General features: G+C 43.0%; 1 protein-coding gene across 1 annotated transcript; it reads right to left on the reverse strand.

Annotated features, from left to right (window-relative positions):
* Window positions 1-181: 181 nt before the first annotated feature.
* Uxt (ubiquitously expressed prefoldin like chaperone) lies at window positions 182-10730 on the reverse strand. The gene is made up of 7 exons (XM_090326154.1): window positions 10591-10730; window positions 10307-10413; window positions 8778-8859; window positions 8564-8631; window positions 8178-8285; window positions 978-1041; window positions 182-540 (listed from the first exon to the last, which is right to left on the reverse strand). The coding sequence occupies exons 2-7, from the start codon at window positions 10402-10404 to the stop codon at window positions 487-489; spliced, it is 474 nt and encodes a 157-aa protein (XP_090182280.1). The 5' UTR covers window positions 10405-10413; window positions 10591-10730; the 3' UTR covers window positions 182-486.
* Between the last annotated feature and the right edge of the window lie 3465 nt (window positions 10731-14195).

Raw genomic sequence — 14195 nt, forward strand, 5'->3', positions numbered from 1 at the left:
TCAACTGAGACTAGGGCCTGGTGCAGGGAGGGTGGTATCTGTCCCCACTGGTGAAACCTAGAATTATTTAGAAGCAGGAGCAAGACTGTGGTAACATGGGTGTTATTTAGGGTATTTCAGGAACCACTGAGGTATAGAAGAGGAGTAAACCTTAGGGCCAGGAGTAAACGGTTCCTGGCAGTGAAAACAAAACACTTTTAATTGGTTCATTCTCTATAGCAGTTCAGGCAAAAAAACAAAGTGTGAGATAGGGGCTCAGGCTGCTAAGGTGACTGAAAAGTGGGCAAATCATAAAGTGCCAAATGCTGCCAGGCAACAATCTAGAGACAGGACTTCCAGGGTGATGAAACCAATCTCTGGGTCTCCCCAGTAACTTTGTGCTCTAGAAACAGGACACCTTGGCCACCATCAGGGTTTAGGGAGGGAAAAAAGGGTCATGTGATTCCAAGACATTCAGGCTCTTTAATATCAGAGGATAGGAAGTAGTCAATGGTGAGCCGGTTCTGGGAAATTCTGCAGGCCTTGTAGTTCTCTTAGCCCCTGAAAAAGAGGATAGAAAAGGTTGAACACAGGGCTAAGTTTTGCTAGGACTTCCCTTCCCTTGGCTCTTCTTTAGAGGAAAAAAAAATAAGTCCTTTTGTTCTCTTTTTCAGTCAGTTGTGGGGCTTGAACTCTGGGCCTGAGCACTATCCCTGAGCACTTCAGCTCAAGGCTAGCACTCTACCACTTGAGTCACAGCACCACTTCCCATTTTCTGGTGTTTAATTGGAGATAAGAGTCTCTTGGTCTTTCGTGTCCAAGTTGGTTTCGAACTGTGATCCTCAGATCTCAGCCTCCTGAGTATCTAGGATTATAGGTGTGAGCCTCGGCTACCCGGCAAATAAGTTTTTTTTTTTTTCCTATTCTTGTTTTCCCCCATCTTCACTACCCTACACACATCTGGGGATAGAATGGGAGTGGAATTGAGCTGCTCTTACCTCTAGCAACATGTGGATATGAGCTTTGATTTTCATGGAGTCCTTGGTGAGGCTGTTGCTGAGTCTGGAGAAAAGAAACAAGAAATTCCACTTAGGGTTATGAGGATGACCCTTCATCATTTCCAGAACTGCCTGTATTCTGGAGGACTGCCACTCAGACTAGCTACCACCTGAACTACACTGATTCAAAGGTAACAGAATGCCTGCCTACTTATGCCAGGTAGATTTAAGCACTGGGGAGATGGACACAAACAGAATAAACAAGACTCGTGACCTCACAGAGTTCAACTTCTTGCTAAAAAGAGACAAATGAATGACAGAACAAATACATGGTATATCAAATGGCTGTAAGAATAAAAAAATTGGGGCTGGGAGTGTGGCCTAGTAGTAGAGTACTATCCTAGCATGCACGAAGACCTGGGTTCAATTCTTTGGTACTACATACATAGAAAAAGTTGGAAGTGGTGGTGTGGTTCAAGTGGTAGAATGTGAGCTTTGAGAAAGTCCAAGGACAGTGCTCAGGTCCTGAGTTCAAGCCCCAGGACTGGCCAAGAGGAACAAAAGAATAGACGGGCAAGGTGGCTCACACCTGCAATCCTAGCTACTCAGGAGACTGAGATCTGAAGACTGCGGTTCAAATCCAGTCCAGGTACTAAAGTCCATGAGATCTTATCTTCAATTAACCACTAGAAAGCCGGAAGTGGTGCTGTTGCTCAAGGAGAAGGGTGGTAGCCTTGAGCTGAAGAGCTCAGGGACAATGCCCAGGTCCAGAGTTCAAGCCTCACAACCAAAAAAAAAAAAAAATCAGGGAAGATAAAGAGTAGGGGAAGGGGAATAGAGGCTTCAATTCTAAATAGATTGTTTAGGAATGACTTCACAAAGAACATTGTTTGAAACAGGATCTCATTATGTAGTCCAGGCTGCCCTTGACCTACTGCATCAGAGTCCCAAGTGCTGGGATTACTGTTCTACATGTCCATGACTGGTCACTGGGAAGATCTGAATAAAGTCTTCAAGTATAGTGAATAGTGAATACTGTGGCTATATTGGGGATGGGTATTCCACATGGGGCAGCCAATACAAAGGCACTGAGGTAGCAGTGTGCCTAGCATGTTTGGGGCACAACTAAGAGGTCATTGTGGTTGCAGAAAAATAAAGGGGGCTTCTAAGAGGTGAAGTAGGCAGGCAGGCTTTATAAAGCCTGCAAGGCCAGAGTAAAGACCCTGGCTTTTACATGAAATAGGGTGAGAGTTAGGGGAGGGGTGGGAAAAAAAGAAGGAAGCGAAGAAGGGATACAGCTACTTAGTTGGGGAACAGAGAAACATGGAAGCAGCAGTTCAGTGAGGTGGATACTTCAATAATCCAAGGGATACAGCTACTTAGTTGGGGAACAGAGAAACATGGAAGCAGCAGTTCAGTGAGGTGGATACTTCAATAATCCAAATAAGACACAGAAGCTCAGCTGGGTGCTGCTTGGTGGCTCATGCCTATATTCCTGGTTACTCAGGAGGCTGAGATATGAGGATCATGGTTCAAAGACAGCCTGGGCTAAAAGACTCCCCCAGAGATTATCTTCAATTAATCACCAGACAACTGGAAGTGGAGCTGTGGCTCAAAGTGGTAGAGGGTTACCCTCGAGCAAAAGACTTCAGGGATAGTGGTCAGGCCCTGAGTTCAAGCCCAACTGTTAAGAGGAGAGAGGAAGAAAGGGAGAGAAAGGGAGAGAGAGGGAGGGAAGGAGAAAGGGAAGGAGAGGGAAAGAGAGGGAAAGAGGGAAGGAGAGAGAGGGAAGGAGTGCAGGAGAGAGAGGGCGAGAGAGGGAAGGAGGGAGGGGGGGGGGAGAGAGAGAGAGAGAGAGAGAGAGAAAGAGAAAGAGAGAGAGAGAGAGAGAGAGAGAGAGAGAGAGAGAGAGAGAGAAGCTCAGACCACAGTGGTGGCAGCTGGGTGGTGAGATATGACTGGGCTTGGGGGGTATAATATGAACGGGAAAGACAACCGAATTCACTAAAGCATTGCATGCCCAGGTATGAAAGAAAAGACTCAAGGAAGAGGCTGAAGCAAAACAAACTGAGAATCTAGATTGACTGAAAACCACCCTAACCTCAACTACTGAGTCACATAGTAAACTCTTTGTTCGAGTCTTTTTTTTTTTTACTTTTTTTTTTTTTTGCCAGTCCTGGGAATGAGTTCAGGGCCTGAGCATTGTCCTTGGGATTTCTCAAGGCTAGAGCTCTACCACTTGAGCCTCAGTACCACTTCTGGCTTTTTTTCTATTATGTGGTACCGAGGAATTGAATCCGGGTCTTTGTGTATGCTAGGCAAGCACTCTTACCACTAGGCCAAACTCCCGGCCTGTTCGAGTCTTTTTGAAGGTCTCAGCCAGAAAGAATCCTCATGGAGAGAAATGGTTAAAGATTGTTTTTCTGAAAAATGAATAATGAAAAATAAAAACCGAATACAAGTTAAACAGCAGAAAGATATTTCCCACAGATAAGCAAGAGACAGGAAAAGAAAGTTTTGAAGATCAATCAGGAGGCCAAAGCATTACAAATTAAGTAAATGGGCCAGGAGTTTCGCCTTGTGGTAAAGTGCTTGCCTAGCATGTGCTATTAATGTAGGACTCAGTTTGAATGGTAGATGAAACTACCATGTAAAGAACAAAGGAAGTAAAGATGTTAAGTGGGAAAAAAAGAACCCAGTTCTACTACCAGTGTCTCTACATTGATCTCTCTCCTGAACCCAACCAACCTAGGAGTTTTAATTTTATCTTCAAAAATCCATTTCAGGCCTGGGAGTTTGGCCTAGATGTAGGTAAAGTACTTGCCTAGCATTCATGAAGACCTGGGTTTGATTTCTTGGTGCCTCAGATATAGAAAAAGCCAGAAGTTGTGCTGTGGCTCAAGTAGTAGATCTGTAGTCTGTCTTTCTTCTCCTTCTCCTTCTCCTCCTTCTCCTCCTCCTCCTCTTCTCCTTTTTTGCCAGTCCTGGGTCTTGAACTCAAGGCCTAAACACCGCCCTTGGGCTTTTTTCAAGGCTAGAACTCTACCACTTGAGCCACAGCACCACTTCTGGCTTTTTCTATGTATGTGGTAGAGAGGAATTGAACCTGGGTCTTCGTGCATGCTAGGAAAGCACTCTAGCATTAGGCTAAACTCCCGGCCCCTAGATCTCTTGTCTTGAGAAAGCCCAAGGACAGTGCTCAAGCCCCGAATTCAAGGCCCAGGACTGGCAAAAAAATCAATTTCAACAGTTAATAATCACTTCATACCCACAGGCTCCAGACTGAACTCCAGCTCTTCCTCTCCTAACATGTTCTTCTCCATGTCATGATGACTCTATCCTTCTAGTTACTCAGCAAAAACCTAGAGATCTCTCTCTCTCTTTCTTTTCTTATCCCTCCAGTACCGGGAATTGAACTCAGGACTTCATGAATAGCAAGCACAAGATCCTGAGTACCAACTCCAGAATCATCAAAAAATTAATTTATATACCGTGCTGGTGGTTCAAGCCTATAATCCTAGCTACTCAGGAGGCTAAAATCTGAGGATTACAGTTCACAGCCAGCCTGGGCAGAAAAAGCCATGAGACTCTTATCTCCAATGACATACCAAAAAAGAAAAAAAAAAGAAAAAGAAAAAATGGAGCTACAGTGCTAGCCTTGACTCAAAGAAGCTCAGAGACAGAACCTAGGCCCTGAGTTTAAGCCCCAGAGCCAGCACACACAAAATATTAGTTTAATGGTACAAGCTTTGTGATAGGCTATGACAAAGGAGAGGATAAGATTAGAGGTATAGCTCAGTGGTAGAATTTCTGCTTAGTATGTGCATGGCCCTGGGTTCACTCCTTAGCACCATAAATAACAACAATAAAAAATGCAAATCTCACTAATTACCAGTGGTATACCAAAAGGTTGCTTTAATCTATTACAACTGCTTTAATGAAATGTCATGCCATGCTACTTCTTAAATAATTCTGTATTAGATATGGAGGTATACTTCTAATCAATAAAAAAAATAGAGACTACCCTTTCCAAACAAAGAAATATGCTAAAACATAGGAAGAACTGCAGTTACATAAAGTAACTAGAAAAAAGTTACTTGTCATGTTAATCAAGTTTAAAAAGGATTAGTGATAGACTCAAATCCTTATCGCCTTGAAAAATGAAACTTTAATTATAATAAAGCAATATGAAAGTGATCCATATTTTTCCATTACACTAATAGAATAGGTTAATTCAGTAAAAAGACTAAATAAAAGATCAGACACTGGCAAATACCTCATTGTGAACAAAGTTAATCAGTCTCAAAAATTTTAAATATTAGAAAGGACCAGGAATCCTTTCACACAAAGAATGTATTATAAGAACTAGACTTGGAGCAAACAGCCAGTAGCTCATGATTGCAATCCTACTTAGAAGCTTAAATCAACAATCAGTTTGAAGGCAGCCTGGGCAGATAAGTTTCTATGTCTAATTAACCAGCAAAAATCCAGAAGTCCAATAAACCAGTAAAATTCCAGAAACGGAGGTGTGGCTCAAGTGGCTAAGCACCATCCATGAGTAAAAAAGCCAAGCAAGCCGGGTTCTAGTGGCTCACACTACGAATCCTTGCTACTCAGGAAGCTAAGATCTGAGGATTGCAGTTCAAAGCCAGCCTGGGCAGAAAAGTCCACAAGACACTTATCTCCAATTAACTACCAGAAAACCATAAGGAAAGCTATCTCACAAGGTGGTAAAGCACTAGCCTTGAGCAAAAGAGCTTAGAGGCAGCATCCAGTCCCTGAGTTCAAGCCCCACTATTTGCCCCCCCCAAAAAAACCAAAACAAAACAAAAAAGCAAGACCAAGAGCCCCTGAGTTGCAAGTTCCAGAACTGGGAACAAACAAAAAACAAAACCCAAAAATCTGGATTTGGCTAAATGGTCACAATTTCAGAATTTTGCTGATCACATTCAAGCTATCTACTAATTGGACTAAGCACTAAGGTTTAGAAATCAGTAGTGATTCTTTTAACACTGATATCTGAAAAGGTTTGAAAAAACACTCAAAGTCTAAGAAAGGAAACTGTAGAAGAAGTGAATGTAAGAATAAAAGTAGCAAGGAAGAAGTTTAGATGAGTAGCAGTCACACTGTGAGAAGTTATTTGTCTCTGCGTGTTCCTCTACCTGAGCCGTGCTTGCTTCTCTTGGCAGTTTCTCTACCATGTTAGACAGTGTACCCTTTCCCAGCAATGTACTTCCCAATGGCTTGTTCACTCAATCAGATGACTCAAACGTCACTTTCTCTGGAACACTACCCATCTATCTATCTATCTATCTATCTATCTATCTATCTATCTATCTATCTATCTATCTTTGTGTGGGGGAGGTCATGGGGCTTGAACTTGGCCTGGGCACTGTCCCTGAGCTCCTTAGCTCAAGGCTACCACCCTACCCCTTGAACCAACCCCCACTTCCCATTTTCTAGAGGTTAATTGGGGATAAGAGTTTAAGGTCCTTTTGTACCCTGGCTGGCTTTGAACCTTCACCCTCAGATCCTCAGCCTCCTGTGTAGCTAGAATTATAGGCCTGAGCCACTGTGCATGGCTTCTATCTATATCTACATTTTAAACCCCTCATCCACAGTCTCCAATGCCCTTGCCTGCTCCAAACCTAAACTTACCTGGAGGTCATCCTTTGTCTCCCCATCATTACCTCCATCCACCTGCTTCAAATACCATTTTACTTCCAGTATGCCCTTACAAACCCCATCGCCAAACAGTATCTGCTATATGTTGTGTAATGATTTGGTCAGTTGGAGTAGAGACAAAATTTCTCCCTTTATAAAGCGTGAAACGTGGACCGTCATGTAGCTTAATGGTTGAGTGACTGCCCAGCACACAATGTCTTGGGTTTGAATCCCAACTGTGCAAAAAGTAGTAATTTTAAAACGGATAATCTAGTTGAGAAAATAAATAAGAGAAAGTCAGGTGCTGGTGTGTCACACTTATAATCCTAGTTATTCAGGAGGTTGAGATCTGAGGATTGTGGTTTGAAGCCAGCCCAGGCAGGTAAGTCCTTGAGAATCTCATTTCTAATAAGCTACCCAGAAAAAGCTAATAGTGATGCTGTGGCTCAAGTGGTAGAGAGTTAGCTCAGGGACAGCATCCAGGCCCTGAGTTCAAGCCCCAGGACAGGCAAAAAAACCTGTAAATGTCAAGAGGTGATATTTGCAGTGGCAGGAGTTGGGGAAAAAAAGTAGGGGAGTCAAGAGTGCTAGAGATTGATATTTAAAAGTTATGTCATAGCAGGGTGCAGGTGGCTCACATCTGTAATCTTAGCTACTCAGATGACTGAGATCTGACAAGCATACCTGAAAGCTGGCCTGGGGAAGGAAGTCCATGAGATATTTATGTGCAATAAGATACCAAAAAACCTGGAAGTGGAGCTGTGACTCAGGTGGTAGAGTGCTAGTCTTGAGCATAAGAAGCTCAGGGATATCAGCCAGGCTTCAATTTCAAGCCACAGACCAACACACACACACACACGCACGTACACACGTTAGGGCACAGAAAGAATAGTTGAAATAATATTCAAGACAACAGAGAAGAAAGGAAGCCACATGAAACATGCCCTGCAGGCAGGCAGAAATTCCATTTCATTTGTCACCAGGTAGGATCATTCAGTATGGTGAGAGCATGGTAACAGCGGGAAAACCAACAGAACATGACATGAGAGATAACTTGTTTTACTTTTGCAGATTTATAGGCTGCAACCTGCTCACAGACATGCTCATAATTGGATGCATGTAAAATAGGACAGTGCCTCTGGAATGTAAACCTTCTAAGACTTTGTCTCATACTTTTCTTCACAACACTATGAACAGAGCCTGGTATATAAAAGATGTTCAATAAATATTTTTGTGAATGAACAACACAAAAACCATTTACTGTGTGTTATGTGCCACATCTGGGGTAGAACTATGCATCACTTCCTCAGCCCTGAGGATGAGGGGAGATGGTACCCTAAACAACAACCCAGATAGTGCTGAAAATGGTTGTGTGTGTGTGTGTGTGTGTGTGTGTGTGTGTGTGTGTGTGTGTGTGTGTGTTGCTGTGGATGGAACTCAAGAGCTTCAAGCATTCTAGGCAGGCATTATACCAGTGAGATACATCTCTAGTTCATGTTGGTGTTTTTAGACACTATCCTCAAGCAATAGACTTACTCTGTGAGGAGGGAGCTCTTACGATCAATGAACTTGAGTGCTTCTGCCAGTGTCAACTCAAGGAAAAACCCATATCCCAGGGCCACGTAGATTCGTGAAGTATCTGAGCTGAGAAAAGAGGTCAGAGGAAGTCCTTGTTACTTACTGTATGGCAATGTATACAGCTAACTTTGTTTTTCATTACCTCCCCAACCCCAAACTGAGGAATTGGAAGGGCAAGGATTTTGACCTATTTTATTCACTGTTACACTCCCAGCACCTGGCTCATATTTTAAGGCAGTATAAAAGCATAGTGCTTGATATCCAGAAGATACTAAGCGTATTTACTGTATAAAGGAAATGGGAAGCTGAACCCTGTGGGCTCAGAGGGGTGGAAAGACACTCACACCACTGTGTCAACGAAGAAGTTACAGCCCAAATCCACCTGCATATATAACTCCGAGTGATTAGCTTCCTGTGGAGCCAGGGAAAAAGAGGTAGGGGTCAGTGGTCAACTTGTAAGTCAGTTGACAGGTTTTGATCTGGGGTTTCTCTTCCCATCTCCCTCATTTATTCTGCTCCCCACAAATAAAAACTGATACCCTATCCAGAAGTCTTTACCTGGAGTCGCTCAATGACATTTTTCAGCTGAAGGTATGTGGCCAGCTGCTCATATACCTTGTCTCGATGGTCCAATACTTTGCTGATAGGATGAAAATACAAAGTAATAGGTACTGCTCCTCTTGGAAAATTTCATGTCATGCCCTAACAGGCATTCTAACGTCAGGCATGAAGTCACACACTTGCAATATCAGAACTCCAGAGGCTGAGGCAGGAGAACCACAAGTTTGAGACCAGACTGGCCTACATAATGAAACCCTATTTCCAAAACAAAATAAGACATTTTACTGCTGATGTTAAGTTTGGACTCTGAGTCAAACTGCCTGAGTATAAATCTGAGCTCTATTCTTTACTAGCTGTATGACTTTGGCACGTAATATACCTGATTAGGACTTGGTTTCCATATTTATAAAATGAGATGACAGTAATTTCTTAATAAGAATATTTAGGATCATATGTTTTCCATAATGCACTAAAAATAATGCCAACTATTTTTCACTATTATATTATCCAAGGCCTCATGCCAATCAAAATAGCCTACCCTCCACCCTGAGATTAATTACAGTAATAACTTTTTTCCCCATTACTGTAATCTGAACTCAGACTCAAAATCAATGGGCTTTCTTGCTCATGGGCTGGCACTCTACCACTTGAGCTATAAATCCAGCCCAGGTTTTTTGGTAGTTATTTGGAAATGAGTTGTTGTCAAGTATGACAATATTTATTGATAGATACAGTATATAAAAACAGGGCATGAACATGATTTGTAAATTAAGTAGACTTAATTTTAATACAGTAAGAAAAGGGACCAATTCAAATTCTCACCATTTGTTTCACATCCACAAAAACCACCAAGGACATTAACGATCTCTCAAAACGGATCACCTTTGTGCAAGTAAATCATGTTTCTTTGAGACCAGTTCTTGTGGACCTTTCTGCCTGGGATGGCTCTGGGCCACAAACTTCCAAATCTCAGCTTCCTAAGTAGCTAAACTACCGGCTTGAACCATCAGTCTAGCTGCTTTAAGTTTCCACAATTAGTGAGTCTCTTTTGTGTTTCAGCCATCAGTTAAATTCTATAAGATCTCTCCCTGCAATCCAGGCTGGTCTCAATAATCTGGCCTCAGTCTCCTGAGTGGTATCTGTGGCTACTTGGCTTCTGCTAAGTTTTTTTTTTTTGTTTTGTTTTTTGTTTTTTAACAAACCACCAAATGAAGTTTCACAAACTACCCAACATTACACATAAGCAAAGTTTGTAAAGTAAATAGCCAGGTAGAGTGCGCTGTGTTCACATAGCCAAGCCAGAAGACGGACGCAAGAACTCCGGTTCTGGAACACCAGGTCGAATCTGATAAATAACATCAAAGACCGTTCTGCTAAGAACATTAAGTTCCACTCAAAACGCACCACGGAAGTCACCCCCGTTTCGTTTGCTTTACCCACCAATCCGAAGGCTTGGCCCCGAGTCAGAACGCCCAACCCACCACGTGGAATGTTCCGAATGCCCCACCTCCCGCGCTGTCCCTCACCGCAAGTCCCGCTGCAGCACGTCACTGATAAAGGCCTCATAGCGCAGCACTTTCTCCCCCGTGGCATCCACAGCTCGGCGTTTAGGGGGCGTCGCCATAATGGGGTCCTGGGGAGTGAGAAAGGGGGAGGGCCACATAACCACTGTTTTTTTTTCTCAGGCACACCGATCTTCGCCCTCTCAACATTAGGAATAGACTTGTCTGGCTTATGTTTGGCAGTTCCGCATGCTTCCCATCCCAACTTTGGGACTTATTGACCCAGGACTCCCACACGCGCCCCTTACCTCAGGGGCCGCCGGCAATAAGAATTGTTAGCGTGAACCGCAGCTTCCGGGTGGCGCGGGTAAATGACGTAGGTAAACTCGCTGGCCAACCAAATAGCCAGATAGGAAGGGGGACGTGCAGTACGGAAGATGACCGACCGAAGGGAAGAGGATAGGGCGGGACTGTACGGAACTGCTCAGGTCGCAGAAGATTGCAGAGCCGTGGTAGCCCCGGCTGTGTAGCAATTGACAGGCCAATGGAGGACTTTGAAAGCAGCGCATGGAGTTTGAGGGGCCTATGTATAGCAGGTGGGGTTGTGGTATAATAAGCTTTGAACAAGTTGGGGGCTGAGACTGGACGCATAGGTGGAATTAGGGCGAGGGCATGAAGTATTTATAAAAAGCAGGTTCTCCAAACCAGCCAGAATTCTTGGCGGTTTTCATCAGGGGGGGTGATCAATAGTAGAGTCTCTCTCCAGCAAGCACGGTGTGGATCTTGAGTTCAAACTCCAATACCGCCATCGATCAATGACTTGATTGTGATTCTAGTCTGCAGGGAAAGATACATTAATTTTATTTTTAATAAATGAAGTTTGAGTTTCACTCCCAATGATGGACATCAGTTAAGCACTTAAATATTTTTAAATGGCCCTGCGTTGTGGTTCATGCCTGTAATCCCAGTAACTCAGACGGTTGAGATTTGAATACTGAAGCTATCTCGAGCACTCTGAGATCTGAGGATCATGGTTTGAAGCCAGCCTGGGCAGAAAAGTCTTTGAGACACTTTATGTCCAATTAATCACACACACAAAAAAAACCCTGAAAGTGAAAGTGCCTGAAGTGGTTAGAGCACTATCCTTGAGAAAAAAAAAAAAAACACTCAGGGACAGAGTCCAGACCCTGAATTCTAGCTCCAGCACCAGTACAATTTTTTTTAAGTGAAGACAACTTTACTAAAATTCCTCTGATGAGACCTATGCTGTGACTAGCATAGGACTTATAACTGCAGCACAAGACTTGCAAAGCTCTATGTCTAATCAATTCACTTAATAGTAAAACAGATTGTTGCTGAAGTTCTCCATGGAGGATCCATTAACTTGTGGTTAGAAATAGTTTCTAGTTCCTGTTCTTGTTTTTGTTTGTTCTGTGCTTGTGGAGATTGAGCTCCTCATGATGAGCAAGTTCTCTACCACTTGAGTCATGCCCTGCCCATTCAGTCATTTTCTTTGAGTTTGTTTTTTTCAGCTGCCTCAAACTGTCAGCCTTCTCAGTTTGTTCCCTAGTAGCTATGTATTACCAGGCCTGGCCTATTCATGTGGTTTTATTTAAGCCTATAATAAGTTTTCAATGAATTTGTTTTGATGCTCTAGAATGATGGAACACATTTCTTTTCTGTACTAGATTTTCAAACAATATCCAGCAAGTGAAGGCCTGATCCTGGAAGAGGAAAGGAATGCTAGTATCCCCTAAATGCTATTCCCAAAATCAGGCTGTAAAGCACTATTACCAAGGAAGGATTCCCAGGTCATGTGGGCTATATTGTGTGTAAAACAAGGTTTTGGGGCAAAGGGGAAACCCTTCCACACAAAGGGGATGGGATTCCCCTTTGCCCCAAAACCTGAGCAAATCAAATGTCTTGCCCTTAGACCAAGATAGTTGGAAACATTGAGTTACTTTTAAATCTCATGTGTGATTTAAGTTATATTTAATGTGCTTTAACAAATACTAGGTAGTTAGAAAACTATTACTTAGATAATCTGTACCATGTTTTGTGAGAAGAGAGAAAATATCTATTTGGTGGAGAGAGCATAGTTCTGATGGATCGGAGAGGAAATCTGTCCACATCGATTAGCATTTCACACACAAAAACAGTGTGGGTCATAGGGCTTGAACTCAGCCTGGGCACTGTCCCTGAGCTCTTTAGCTCAAGGCTACCACCCTACCCCTGGGCCTGGGCATTGTCCCTGGGCTCTTCAGCTGAAGGCTACCACCCTACCATTGAGCTCAGCTCCCCTTCCTGTTTTCTAGAGGTTAGTTGAAGATAAGAGTGTTGGGTCCTTTTTTTTACCCAGGCTGGCTTTAAATCTTGATCCTCAGATCTCAGCCTCCTGAGTAGCTAGGATTACAGGCATGAGCCACGGCACCAGCACAATTTTTTTTGCTTAAATGTTTCCAACTTTTTTTTCTGCCAGTCTTGGGGCTTGAACTCAGGGCCTGAGCACTGTCCTTGGGCTTTCTCAATCCTAGAGCTCTACCACTTGAGCCACTGCACCACTTCTAGCTTTTCGCTCTATATATGGTACTGAGTTTTCATGCATACTAGGCAAGCACTCTACCACTAAGACAAACTTCTGGACCAACCCTAGCTTTTTTGATAAAGGTTAGCCCTCTAAAACTTCTTCCAGCTCTTCTTTCAGCGTTTTTTAAAATTATTTTATTAGTTTATTGGAGGTAAGAGTTTCACGAACTTTCCTGCCTGTGCTGGCTTTGAACTGTGATCCTTACATCTAAGTCTCCTGAGTAGCTAGGATTATAGATGTGAGCCACTTGGCCCAAGACGAGATATTTTTGTTTTATAGTTCCAAAGATAACATCTATTCTTTGGCTTTCTGGCTGGTAGAGTCCAAAAGCAGCACAGGAGCTCACATGTCAAGATATCAGGAGGATGGCCCAGAGTTCAAGCCCCAAGACTGACAAAAAAAAACCCAAAAAATAAAACAACAAAAAAATACAAAGGTATCAGGAGGATGTATCCTTTGGTGCAGTTTAAATAATAGCTGAAAGCCGGGTGCGGTGGCTCACACCTGTGATCCTAGCTGCTCAGGAGGCTGAGATCTGAGGATCAAGGTTCAAAGCCAGCCCAGGCACAAAAGGATCTGACACTCTTATCTCCAATTAACCTCTAAAAAAACAGGAATAGGGCTTGGCTCAAGGGTAGGGTGGTAGTCTTGAGCTGAAGAGCTTAGGGACAGTGCCCAGGCTGAGTTCAAGCCCCATGACCCCCCCCCCACACAAAATAAATAGCTGATCACTTTGAAATGAACAAAAGATTTTTTTGTTGTTTTGTTTTGGTTCCACTCTATCTTCTTCTCTCACTAACAATCTGTTTCACTGAATTACTTTCAGCAGTTTGAAAATCCAACAAAAACAAAAGACCCTCATTTTCTTATCCCTACAAAGCCAATAATTCCAATACTTGAATTGATCTCTCCCTTTTCCATTAAAAAACTAAGAATAGGGCTAGGATATACTTTGGTGGTACAATGCTTGCTTAGCATATGTGAGGCTTTGGGCTTGATCCTCAACACTATAACAAATTAAGAACAAAATAGTTATCAATCTCCCTTTTGTTCTTTTGTTGATGGTGGGGCTTGCACTCAGACCCTACACACTGTCCCTGAGCTCTTTTGCTCAAGGCTAACACCCTGTCACTTTGAGCCAATTCTAGTTTTCTGGTTAATTGGAGATGAGTCTCATGGACATCCCTGCCTAGACTGGCTTTGAACCATGATTCTCAGATATCAGTCTCCTGAGTAGTTGAGTTTTACAAGTGTGAGCCACAGGTACCTGGTTGTATTCTACCCATTTTGCAGATAAGAAAATAGGGGTGTGGCACCTAGAGTGTA

This window comes from Megascapheus bottae, chromosome X (genome assembly GCF_031878675.1).
Source record: "Megascapheus bottae isolate mThoBot1 chromosome X, mThoBot2.hap1, whole genome shotgun sequence".
NCBI lineage: Eukaryota > Metazoa > Chordata > Mammalia > Rodentia > Geomyidae > Megascapheus > Megascapheus bottae.

What these genes read in the sequence shown, in the direction of transcription:
- Uxt (XM_090326154.1), bottom strand. Translation starts at nt 10,404, where the DNA reads ATGGCGACGCCCCCTAAACGCCGAGCTGTGGATGCCACGGGGGAGAAA. An exon ending in TTCTTCGTTGACACAGTGGT is followed by an intron (nt 8,286 to 8,563) that starts GTGAGTGTCTTT and finishes CTCTTTTCTCAG; the next exon opens with CTCAGATACTTCACGAATCT. An exon ending in AAGAGCTCCCTCCTCACAGA is followed by an intron (nt 1,042 to 8,177) that starts GTAAGTCTATTG and finishes TCTTTTCTCCAG; the next exon opens with ACTCAGCAACAGCCTCACCA.